This window comes from Chelonia mydas, chromosome 1 (genome assembly GCF_015237465.2).
Source record: "Chelonia mydas isolate rCheMyd1 chromosome 1, rCheMyd1.pri.v2, whole genome shotgun sequence".
Taxonomy (NCBI): Eukaryota; Metazoa; Chordata; order Testudines; family Cheloniidae; genus Chelonia; species Chelonia mydas.
Window position 1 is genome coordinate 156,168,128 of NC_057849.1, and position 13,131 is coordinate 156,181,258.

Sequence of the window (13,131 nt, forward strand, 5' to 3'; positions counted from 1 at the left end):
GTTCCTGTTTCCTTATGAAACAGCACACACCACACAGTACCTTGCTGTACGAAACACCATTACACCAAACATTCTGTGCAGGCGAACAAAAAAGCTAAACCCAACTTCCTCTTACATGGTTTATTTATGTGTATTCACCAAAATAGACTCTCATAACAAATTGAAGCCATATATGCGTGTAGAAAATTCCAGTGGTGACACGTGTTTGCAAACATGGCTTAAAACTTTCTCTAAAGTCTTAAAATAAATATGTGAATAAAAAAATCCCTACTGTTTGGAAGTCAGAACACAGTCAATCATTTAGACTTCAGCATTTCCTAATGCAATACCTGTCTATCATTCTTGTATAACCCCCTTTACTATAGTATCTGAGCACCTCACAATCTTTAATTTAGCCTCACGTCACCACTGAGGTAGAGAAGTGTTATTATCCCTGTTTCACACATGGGGAACTGAGGCACATAAAGATTAAGTGACTTACTCAAGGTCACATGCCGAGCAGGAAATTCAGCCTGGATTTCTAAAGTCTGAGGTGAACATCTTCACTACTGAACTGACCTTGGTCCCTTTAGGACAAGGTCTGCTCAACTGATGCCATAGTACTCCTCCCACATGGTGTGTAGGGTTCACTTATTTTACAAAGAATGGGTGACATCATCATAACAGCAGTATTTGGAGAAATGTTTTGAGATGGTGATCTGCTCATTTCCACAAAGGACTCTGAAAGATCAAAGTTGCCTGTGGGCTATCCAGCACTGAACAGGCTGCTCTGTGTTAAGGGCTTCAGTATGGCAAGGTGGCGAGCACTGTTCCTGGGCCAGCCAAGCACTTAATCATGGGAGTTGTCCCCACTGAAGTCAATGGACTACTTGTGTGCTTGAAGTTAAGCACATGCCAAGTGGTTGGCGGGCCCAGAACAGAGTGCTCGGCACTTTGAAGGTCTCAGCCTTTGGTCTGAACTACTGAAAAATAATCTAGAAAGAAAATACTTCTTTTCTCTCTCAACCTTCTCTAGGAAGATAGACCTTGCAGTCTGAAAAATACTGTGTGCTGGCATTAGGCCTGGACAGGGCAAGACTATACGGTTTTGAATGCTTGCTTTGATTTCAAGAATAATAGTTTCTTACATTACACTTGTCTGCCTTATTTTTATATGCCAAACCAATATATTTTGGGAGGCATGGCTTTATACCACATAAATGGACCATGCAGGTCATTAAAATAAAGGATTTTAGCCGAATTTAAGAATCCCCCTCCCACCACCACTTTTTAACAGAATGTTAATCTAAGCAAATGTCATACTTCAATGAAACAGTGCCTTCCACGAGCAAAACATGGTGAAAGTGGTACTACAGCACTGTGTTGCGGTAGAAAGTACAGCCACTGAAATATATTGGATGCTAAACACGATCCTGCTAACATTACTCATGTGAGTCAGAGTCTGACACTCTGACTCCCCCTCCATGAACAGTTCTGATTTCCGTAGGACTGGTTCCAGAGCAAGATGCTTCTAAACATAATGGTGGCAGAATCAGGCCCATAAGTAGCTTTATAGATATGAATAGTCTCATTGAAGTCCACGAGACTCTAATGACAGTAGGCATTATGCCTGACAGGAAGTGCTTGCAGAATCAGCCCTTTATGTTTCATGAACATTTACTTTTGAATCAGTGAACTAATTGTCAGACCCAAGTGCACTGAATTTGAGAAGCAGGGAATCACATTAATGGTTCTTCAGTGCATCAGAACAAGCATTACGCCACTGCAATAGTTCTCAACCTTTTCCATATTAGGACTCCTTTTTCCACACTGGGACCCGACCCTACCCAGAGCCATCGCCCATTTAGCAACGTGGGCAGGGTGATCGCAACCTCCAGACACATGAGTTCGGGACCCCCCAGATTGAGAACTCATGAACTCTAGTGCTAGACAACACCCGAAAATATCCACATGCAGGTTTTCCTTCAAGGAACAAGGCAGGTTTTACAAGATCAGCTTACCAAAGATGTGTGCACAATTGCTTCGACCACAGCACTGAAAACTTTCTGGGGCAGGCGGAGGAGAGTGGTGCCACTGTCTACTATTGCTTTGTCCGCATTATACTAAGAGAACAAGAGGGAAGGAGCACAGTTAATATACTGTATGCGAGTTAAATGGTGTAGTCAGTTGCTTCATCACAATGACTAGACTGTTCTTTTTCAGTAGCAGTGCTTATCATACGAGTCACCATCAACAATACAAATGTCAAATACTTCACCTACTTTTTACCTCTGTTTCTGTAGTAGGCAAAAAAAAAAAAAAAAAAAAAAGGCAGAAGTGCACAAGGAACCACTGAACCAGAATGGTAAATTCAAGTCTTATCACATTATAATCCATGCTTGCAAAATGGACATGTTTCTCTTCTCATATACAAAATCCAGTAAATTAAGAAGTTTCTCAAGCATAAGTACAGTATATGAATCCATAAACATTAACGAGGCATGCCTTTTACAAAATACCTGTTAGTGACTATTGTTAATGATAGAAACATGTGGAAATGGTAGGTTTTTCTATGAACTTCTTTTTCTATCAATTGAACCAATATATGCAACATTATTTAGGAGTTGGATGTTTATGGCACAATTTAAAAAAACAAACAAGGAAACAGAGTCTTTAATTAGTTTACACAATTAAATTACAGAAGTAACACCACAATTTTAAATCCTTAAGTTTAATGAATATCAATTACATGGAATATTTTTAATGCAGTTCTGAAATGCACTGATGAAACTCAAATCTTGTTAAAACCAAAAGATACTTTGGTTTTCTTTTGGTAGTGCTTGGTCCTGCAGATTGCTGAGCACTGCTAAAAGAAATGCGGAGAGTTTAAGCATTACATCAAACCATTTAGTGTTCATTCAGCATGTGTGCAGAAATGCTTCTATGGAGCAGAGGGAAAGGGAATTGAGGGAGGAGGTTGTGGTCAAGACATGTACGTTTAACTAACACACAAACAAACAAACCCACCCCACAAGCTAGTGAACACAAATGATAAGCACAGCAGTCATGTTTATTATTTTCAGCTACTCCTGTCACCACCAACTAGCATCTCAGAGCTGCACTTGGAAGTAGTTTATAGCAAACACAGTCATGATGGCCATCCACTGACAGAAATACATGTGAAGGTGCAAAGAAAGCAATATTACTCACAACCTAACAGCTCAATGCTTTCTATACTAGTCACAGTGTGTTTAGACCCACCAGTATGCAAAGCCTGCTCGCCTTAGATTAACCTTACTGGATCACAGACAACAATCCACCAGATGCAGCAGCTATGCTGGCAACTCAGCACTTCTCTCCTCCAAATCCTCACCCTGAAGGATCAAGACCATAACTGCAATAGAATACTAGACAGCTTGCCAGGATTGAAGCAAAAGAGATTAGATTTTCCAGGGAGGAAAGGAGGACTGTTGTCTCTTGTGACTGTAAGTTTTACAAAAATGCTCTGTTTCCTAATTCATTAGCAAATACTGAAGGGTAAGTCCAGTCGATCACAATTCATCCTCCCAGGGTAATCATTGTGCATCTATGCAAATTCAGAAGGACTAACAAACTAGCTAACCTTATAACTACTCTGACCTTTGCCTACTGTTTAGCTCCTAAACTTTAATTAGGGGTCTGCTTTGATCGTGGCAGGGACTATGTCTTCAGACTTCTGTACAGTGACTAGCATGGCCTGGGCATTCTAAAAATGACAGAAAATAATAGCAGCAACAGTACCTGCAAAAATATTTAACTTCAGTGATAAAACTAAAGATTTAAGTGGCAATTTTTTTTGTGAAGGACTCATACCAAAAGGCTACTGAAGCAATGGCAACCCACTTCTCACCAGTGCCATTTCAAGGTGCTTGTTACACAGTGGCTGCAGCCGAGCACCCCTTGTGGCCATCGGTGCCTCTGCACTGCTCTGCCCCCTTTTTCGCTTTGTTCAGGGCTCCTTAAACAAAACTGCACACAGTCTTGCTCATCCACTCAGAGCCCTTCTTGGGGCCCGGTTTATTTGTTAAAACACAGAGTTCCAAAAAAGCAAACACAAAAACAAAATCTTGCACCTAGCATTACACTGGGCATAGTCTCTTCCCACTGTCAGAGCCGACAGAGAAGATGCTAGGGCCTAGCTTGCCTTCTCCCAAAGGAAAAACAAAACTTTCAGCTAAGTCTTCTTACCCAGCCCCAAATTCCTTCATCAGGGACCACTACAGGAGACCCCCTCTCCCTGCAGCTTCACTCTGCAGGTCCCCTTCTAGTTTTACCCTTACTCAGGGCCGTCCCTAGCTGTTCTGGGGCCATATGCAGCTCCCCCATGGGGTATGGTGGAAGGGGGGGCGCCCAGGCCTCCATGTGGGAGGGGATGGGCGGGGCTGGCTTGGAGGACGGTGGGAAGCACCCCCCAGCAGCGCAGCTGGGTCAAGGTCGCCGCACTTCCCACCGCTGGTGAGTACAGGCCCAGCCCTGCTGCAGTCCTCAGGGGCGGGGGCCATGGGGAAGAGGCGGGGCAGGGGCTGGAGCAGCATGCAGCTGCACAGGGCACCAGGAAATTTGGGGCAGCTGCATACTTTGCATATGGGTAAGGACTGCTGTGCCCTCACTGAATTCCCTCAGACCCTTTATAGCCCAAAGGCAGCCCTGCTCTCTTAATTGGCTCATCTGGGAGCAGCTGTTCTGGCACAGAGGCGCTGGACCTATTTCAGTAACCTTGGGCCAGCCACCCTGCGACAGTGCTGTTTGAAACATTTTCCTTTTCATGTGTTTGGCATATATACAAACACATCGTATTGTTTAAGATGTACAAAGTTTGTTCTTTTTCACGGGTTGTCACCAACTTTTAAATCTTGTAAAGAGGGCTGTAACATACTTCCATATAGAAGGGCAGTACATTTCAGAGTTTAACTTTGATTGCTTCACTTTTTGTTTTAAACCAAATGAATGGACTCTTTGCTTAAAAATAGTTAGGGTGGTGTTTTGTTTTGTTTTTTTAAACCTATAGACAAACAGTTTTCTCATTGCAAATACCTCTCTGCAGTCCAGGTTAAGGTTCTGGCCTCCAACTTCCAGTTTGAGAATTTCAATCTGGTAATACCACTCCTCCTTTATAGGTGTGTACCAGATATCACCCTTGTACAAACTTGGTTCAATTCCACCCATGATCTGAAGAGACAAAATCGTAAGCTTCAGAGTAATGCAAACTCCCTCCCCCCCCCCGTACTTGCATAAAAACTAAGAAAACTGTGATTACACAGGGCAAATACATTTTACTGAGCTCCATCTGCAAAAATTCAGTTGTTGAACACAATTGGATAAAAGGATACGTTTCAAGTATTTCAAACGTCAAGATGCCAGAGGGCACTTGCTATAGTTAACAAGTCAAATTCCTATTTAGGACCTCCTCTTGAAATGTCCCAAGTACCCGCAACGCCTGCCAACTTCAAATTGATTTCCTTATGGGCGTTCCCTTCTTGAGTTAAAATTAAACAGGGTTTTTAATGATACTGCCAAGGCTGAATCTAGGCAACACACAAGAATGGGAAAGAACATTTAGCCTTCACATGAAAAATTCACTTAAGAGTTAATATAGCCTAATAATGCAATTTTTAGATGCACTTAAGAGAAATGCAATATGGCAGTTGAGTCAATGCTACCATTATTAGTTCCTGGTAGCATTTCCATTTCTGTTAATTGTACCTTTGATACACTAAAGTTAGTTAGTTTTAATTTAAGGCCATTTCTTGGTCTTACTGACCTCCATGGTAACATTCTCTGAAATGCTTCCAGTTCCACATGCAGACAGGCAGAACTACAGGTCTCAATGTGTGGATGAGATGATGGTGTAGGGAGGCAGGTTTTAGGTTTATTAGGAACCTTTGAGGAAAGGAGGAGCCTATACAGGACAGATGAACTCCACCTAAACCAAAATGGGACCAGACTGCTGGCATGTAAAATTGAAAAGGTTGTAGAGGATTTTTTTTTTTTTTTAACTAAGGGCTGGGGGAAAGCCAATAGGTGCAGAGGAGCATGTGGTTTGGGCAGAGACATCCCTTAGGGATGAATTTATTAAAGGGGGAACTCTATAGTCTAACACAAAGAATAGGAAATAAAATCAGTAAAGTGCAGGTAGTAGCTAGTGAGGAACAGTCGCACATAAAAGAATCCAATTAAAATATAAACACATGGAGGCAAACAACTGACTATTGACAAAATATACAAGTGCTTATATACAAATGCTAGAAGACAAAATACTAAGACTAAATACCAAGATGAAGAAAGATGAGTGCCTGGCATTAAATGAGGATATTGATATAATAGGCATTGCAGAAACTTGGTCGAATGAAGATAATCCATGGGACACTGTAATAATGGGTTTCCACTTTTGGAAAGGAAGATAATGTCTGTCTGTATCTGCACAAGTTTTTTCATGAAGTTGATGGATAAAGGGGTACAAAATATACTGGAATGACAAGTAGTTCATGCTGGTGGGTGAGTGGAACTCATTGCCAAGGGATGTTGTGAAGGCCAAAAGGATAACTCGGTTCAAAAAAGAATTAGATAAGTTCATGGAGGATAGGTCCATTGATGGTATTAGCCAAGATAGCCTGGGACACAACCCCAAGCTCTGTGTGTCCCTAGATCTTCAACTGCCAGATGCTGGGATTAAATGACAGATCACACAAAATTATCCTGTTCTCTTCATTCCTTCTAAAGGCTCTGGCACAGGCCACTGTCAGAAGACAGGATATTGGGCTAGATGACTTGTATGGCCATTCTTATGTACAATAGGATCAGAATTTGCTCTTTGTCATATACATTTCTCAAGTGTATTAACTTACACATTTGTCAAAAATAACTGTAGCAAAAATTTGCAAGGAGTAGGGACCAGATTCTGCCAGCTTTATTCACATCAAGTACTACTTTATTCCGAGTGTTCCTGTTAATTTAAATTATGTTACTTGCAGAGTTCGGGACAACTCAGTGTGAGCAGAGGTGGTGAATCTGGCCTCAAGTCAAGAAGTTAAGGGACAGTGCTTCTTTCTTACAAGTTTCTAATTAAAAAGACAAAATTCAATATAAAATGTAGCGGTTGGCTCAAAAAACACCAAAGAAAAAAACCCAAAAGCTAATTAGTGGAGCATATTTAAGTAAAAATGGATAAAAGGTGGAAAGAATAAAGAGGCACTTTAAACTTTGTAAATTAAAATAGATTTCTTATGTTTATTAACTCTGGAAAGCGAGAGAATGATTAGTTTGAATGATTTTTCCCTTTCAGACTGACAGATACCCACAAGACTACCTCCGTTGGTACCACTTCCAGAAACAGGCCTTCCAGCTCCACACATCTGCAGGGAGAAAACATTGGGTATCTCTGCTTGACTCACAAGGGAATCAAAGAATGTCTCCACAGAACTTGACGGCTAGAGTATGTTGAGGGGAAAAAAAAAAAAGAAGAAGAAAAAAGCAGATAAATGCAGGATTATTCGCTCAGATGATAAACTGCTTTAAGAATCATTTTAAATAGGTTTTGTAGAAACAAGCGAATCAATCACAAAATTCCCCTTCAGTGGACGAAGATGAATTTCTGACAACTGATCGATGAAAAAACACTCCAGATTTAAATAATTAATTAAAAGGAAAACAGAACAGACAAACTTTTGTCATTTCCCTGTCTTTAGATATTTCTCACACACATTTTTATTCTTGGCCATTGATATATGCATCCAGAAACAACAGTGTACTCATTGATTGCAGTATTGGCTCCTGACAAAGCCTACGCATTTCACTGCTAAAAGCACCGAAGGGCACTCAATTTCTGCAGAAGGATTTGCCATATATTGCATTGTGGGTCAGCAGAAGAATCAGGAATCAGTTTTCCCTGCCACTTTTCCACGGTCAAATGGCAGCATTTTAGAGCTCAATCATCCAGCAGTTCAGATTTGAACTCTAATCTTCAGTTTCTAAATCTCACCTTCCTTCCTTTGGAACGGGTGGAATATCAAAATGCACCTACCACAATTAACTATTGGTTTAATAATTGGTGTCATACACTACATATCTAGAGTGATACTGTGCCCCCACACTAGCCTTTACACTTTCTATAAAAGCAGTTAAGCTGAGCAGGTTTATATTGAGATATATCAGCTCTGCATTTCATAACACTTGGCTATTTGTTCAGCACACAGAACACTAGGGCCTGATCCTGTGAGGTGAGCACCCTTAGAACTTCACAAGACCAATGCCTTAATAAAAAGAGAGCAAAATCCTTAAGTATGTTATTTGTCTAATCAGCAATTTGAAAAAGAGCTCCCTTCCCTCCCTGCTACCCTCAGTGACAGCGAATTACAGTAAGGAAGGTTCAACTCAAGGTAATTGCCATCCAATTAGGTGTAAAGAATTCCAGTTCTGGTGGCAACTGATAACACATTTTATGTTATAAGTGGGCAAGTTTGAGTTTCTGGATTTCTCAGGGCAGCACAATGAATGTAGAGTTAAGGTAGTTTGGGTAGTCTGATTTTCATCTCCAGATCTCTAGATAAGGGGGGGGGAACAAGGAGTCTAAAGCCTTCAGGGGAATGCTCCATGACATTTGAAAGCACTTCCCTTCATTACCCTGTTTTTATTTTTTGCTTTATTTTAATCATGAAAGGTGGGGTGGGGGAGGAGCCTTACCTTGGCTAAGGTGGCATAGGCAAGTCCAAGGATTCCATGCCATTTAATCCCCGGTAAAAAGAAATTCTCTGAGTCCAGAATGGTAGCAATGTTGACAGTGTAAGTGCCATTGATTCCCTTTGGAATAGTAATGACATCAGTGCCAAGCACTCCAGTCCAACTTCCTTGAGTATACCGAACAGTGACATCAGTGCCTTGTGACTTATATGTACTTGACCTATACAACGGGGTGGGAGACAGAAGAGATGCTATAAAATAAATGAACTGCTCCTTTATCATGCAAATACTGTTTAACTTTTTTTTTTTCATGAGTAGGAATAATTTAAAGTGACTTCTGGAAAACAAATCACATATACTCCAGGAAGACTGTAAGGGTAGAGAATGGAAAGAGAAATTGACCCCCTATTTTGGTATTTAACTCCTTCAATGATTAAACTCTTCAGGATTTGAGATGGCTTTTTAATCGGGGATTGTACTAGACACTGTACAATAGGACGCTGATTCTGGTTGCACCAGTACCACTATAGAAATAAATAATAGTGCATTCAGTGAGAAGGTGGGTGAGGTAATATCTTTTATTGGACCAACTTCTGTTGGTGAGAGAGAGACAAGCTTTCAGGTTAGTTTCCCAGACCTGAGGCAGAGCTCTGTGTAAGCTTGAAAGCTCGTCTCTCTCACCAACAGAAGTTGGTCCAATAAAAGATATTACCTCACCCACCTTGTCTCTCTAATATCCTGGGACCAACACAGCTACACCACCACTGCAAACATTCAATTTACAGGAAACTGAAAAGCTCTGTGTTCAAAACTGAAATTGAAATGCCAAGCTAATTGAATAGTTTTAGACAGACACCTAATTAACGTTATTAAAAATTCCATTTTGGGTAAATAGGAATGTAATTCCTAGTTACATAGCAACAGAACATAAGTTATATGCATTTCAGGCAGTCTTAATTGTAATTCAAGGAAGGAGACAGATTTAATAGTGACTCATTGACTTACAGGAGGAGGGAGAAAAGTTCTGTATAGACTTGGGGCAACAGAAGTTTAGGAACAGCAAGTCAAAGAGAAGAGCAGAAGGAATCATGAGTTCCGAAAGGAAGGAAGGAAGAAAGGGGCAAATCCACGCAGGGTTTTGGAAACTAGAAATGTTTTATGTTATTGGGTTTGGAGATTGACAAGGAGACACATAAAGTGAGGTAAGATGAGGTTGGTACGGTCCTACTTCCTGAAGAAAGTCTGAATACAGCATTCTGAATGCTAACATTCAGGACTTGATTCTACACCACTAAAGTCAGTGGGAGTTTTGCCCTTGACTTCAATGAGAGCAGAATCAGGGCCTCACCAAGCACGCGTGCGCAGGGCTGGTATCAGAAAATGGAATTACCATAGCCTAGTGCTTTATTTTCAGACAGACTTGCCAAAAGCCATTCTTTAAAAGCTAAAAGTGTAAGTCATATTTAGGAGCCTTGACATAGGCACTAAAACAGAGTGCTTAGGATTTTATTTTTTGAAGGCCTTGTTTCTAACATGAACTTCACAATGATTTTTTTTTTTTTTTTTTAACATTACAGGAGAGCAATGAAACTTGAATTTCTTGCGATTGACTTTTGGTCCAATTTCCTGGCACTCAGTGTTTTAGTGCCAAATGACAGGGCTTAGTTTAGTTCAATACGTCTTTACTATCACAGAGGAAGAACCACCTTTGCTGGGAGCCTGTAAGTTAGTGAGTTTTATAGTGATGACTAAATATGTGTAAATACATAAAACAGTATTATAATGTATAATTTAAATATATAGCAATGAATATACATTAAAGACAAGTTGTGCTTGTTGAACCATCTGTATTTGGTTCTTGGCACACATTTATATTCAATTAAATATGAAGATTACTGGATGAAAATTTTTCGCATCAAAATCCAAAACCAAGCAAAATTCCCCTAACCTCCAGCGTTCATGGGAATCTTGAGGAAGAGTGCAGCGAGCCTATGCAACACAACACAGCATCCTCTCCCAAAATTGTGCATTGTATCTTTGCAAATCACAGTGAAGTTGAATAGTTTACTTTACATGGTTTTTTTAATTATTATTATTATATATAAATAAAAATGGTCCAACCTCCAAGGACAGGAAAATTTTGACTTCATAATCTGATACCTTTCCCCCCCAAAATTGGGGGGAAAACCCCACCAAAATGGTTATCACATTAACATACCTCAGCACTTTTTTTCCTTGAGAACCAACATAGCTGTGAACATTTTTGTTACAAGGATTCCAGATTTTTTCCCCCTCCCAAGAGGCAAGTGGAAGCTGGTCAACTCACTTGCTTCCTTTCCTGTGAACTTACTCTGTAAGAGGGCCTTCCGTAAGCTCAGCAGAGCCAGGGAAAAAACACATGAAACTTATTAGGTCAGTAGCAAGGAGTGTGGTGTATAAGGGACTGCATGAGCATCGAAGATTGCATAGGAGGCTCCTAGTTTTTCCATATAATCATGACATTCCCTAGAAAGGAGAACTCCTTTCCTGCTCAGTGGAAAACTCCTTAAGAAACCCCAGCCTGGTCTGCATGCGATTCCCACAGCCCTCGTTGAAGAGAAGGATGCAAAAGCTTTCTTTGGAGCTCAACCTCCAGTCCAAAAAGGGGGAAAGGCAATCACTCTCAAGAAGCAGAGTGTCAACTTTCTTGCATACCTAAACTTCTGGCCCATGAACAAAAGACCAAATTATAGTCTCAAATACTGCCCTCCATCCACCCCTGCACAGGGGACCCCTGGCTATTTTGTTGGACTATCAGGCAGCCAAACTGCAGTTTTCAATTTAAAAATTTTCACTTAAATTTGAAGCCCTTATGCCTAGTGGTAGGGGAAAAGAAAAAAACCTAAACTCCATTCTACATTCACAGATTCCCTAAAATTAAGGGCTGTCTAACCATTAAAAAGTCATTGTGGTCCGTTAGACTCCATAATCCTCAAAAAGAAAAAAAAGAAAGGTGAACTAATGCACCACTCCTAGGGGCACTTCTTCAATGCCACTTTCCTAGTGTTACCTTTAGTACAGTACATACTGAAACTGTACTTTTCCCTTATCTTAATGGCACTTCTTTTCTAATGCACTTATGGATTTCTTTAGAAAGTCTGCCTACAGAGTCTATTCTTCTCTTCTCCATCAGGGAAAAAAAAATCACTTCCTTCATGCATCTGAATTAGAGATATTCTTCTTTGATTGCAGTTTTATCCAGCACGCTCCCCTACAAATTTTGAAAATACCTGCTTCCAATAGCACATCTTCATGAACTTCCGGCCAGGTGTGTACCTCAGTCACTAAACATGTCCCAGAACCAGCTGAGCATCTGCCTTCCTTAAATTTCAGAAGCAGTCATACCACCTTTAACTTGTCACTGCTACAGTTGTGTTAACGTGATTGTGTATACCATTTGTACTGCACCTAGCACAATGGGGCACCTGATCCAGGGGTGAAAGTAAGTCTAGGGACTTACCAGTACGGGGCTGGGCTGGGGCTGGCTCTGACCCCCGGAAGGGGTGGGGCTGAGGGAGGTCAGAGCCAGCCCCGGCCCACCCTGTACTGGCAAGTGCCTCCTTCCCCCTCCCTGGGGTAACAGTGGCAGCCGGGGGCTCTGGCAGCGGTTTAAAAGGGTCCTGGGTGGTAGCGGCGGCCAGACCGCTGGGCCCTTTAAATCGTCCCCGGATTCCGCTGCTTCCCCAGGGCTCCGGGGATGGAGCTCCGGCCGCCGCTACCACCCCGAGCCCTTTAAATCGTCCCCAGAGCCTGCCGGAGTCCTGGGGAAGCGGCGGCGGGTCTCCGGAGACGATTTAAAGGGTCCAGAGCTCGGCCGCCGCTACCGCCCCAGGCCCTTTAAATCGTCACCCCAGCCCTGCCGCCACTACCCCAGGGCTCCGGCAGCAGGGCTCTGGAGGCAATTTAAAGGGCCGGGGGCTCCAGCCACTGCTGGGAGCCGCAGGCCCTTTAAATTGCACCTGGGGAAGCCGATCCAGCCCGGGGCTTACCGGCTTACTTTCACCTCTGACCTGATCCCAAATGAAGTCTCAAAGCAGTATTGTAATATTAAAACAATTGTATAAAATCAAAATTGGGTCTGAATAATTGGCAATATTTATGAAGGAATCTGAAGGGGATGGGGAAGGGAGAGAAAAAAGGGGGCAGGCCTGTGTGGGACAACAGAGTATGGGAGAGCGTGAATTGGTGGGGGAGGGGCTGGGCGGATAAAGAAGGGGGCAAAAAAAAAGTGTGAAAAATTACAGCTTTCCAAACACCAGAGGACAGGAGGGATTAAGAAGAGAGAGTCCTTCTCTTCTTAGCAAGCAGTGAGATCTCCTTGTGTGAATGCATTTAAAGGTTTAATTTGAAGCTTGAAATGATCACACACAAATTAGGGGTGAAGGCTTCCATATAAAC

At 41.8% G+C, this 13,131-nt stretch overlaps 1 protein-coding gene across 1 annotated transcript in view; it reads right to left on the reverse strand.

The window, feature by feature from the left end:
• BACE2 (beta-secretase 2) overlaps positions 1–13,131 on the reverse strand; it is a 67,785-nt gene that overhangs the window by 11,368 nt on the left and 43,286 nt on the right. The window contains exons 3-6 of the mRNA XM_037903821.2: positions 8,698–8,914; positions 7,317–7,445; positions 5,053–5,187; positions 2,001–2,102 (exon numbers count right to left, since the gene is read on the reverse strand). Of these exons, the coding sequence (XP_037759749.1) occupies positions 2,001–2,102; positions 5,053–5,187; positions 7,317–7,445; positions 8,698–8,914 (583 nt within the window). The remainder of the gene's footprint in view (positions 1–2,000; positions 2,103–5,052; positions 5,188–7,316; positions 7,446–8,697; positions 8,915–13,131) is intronic.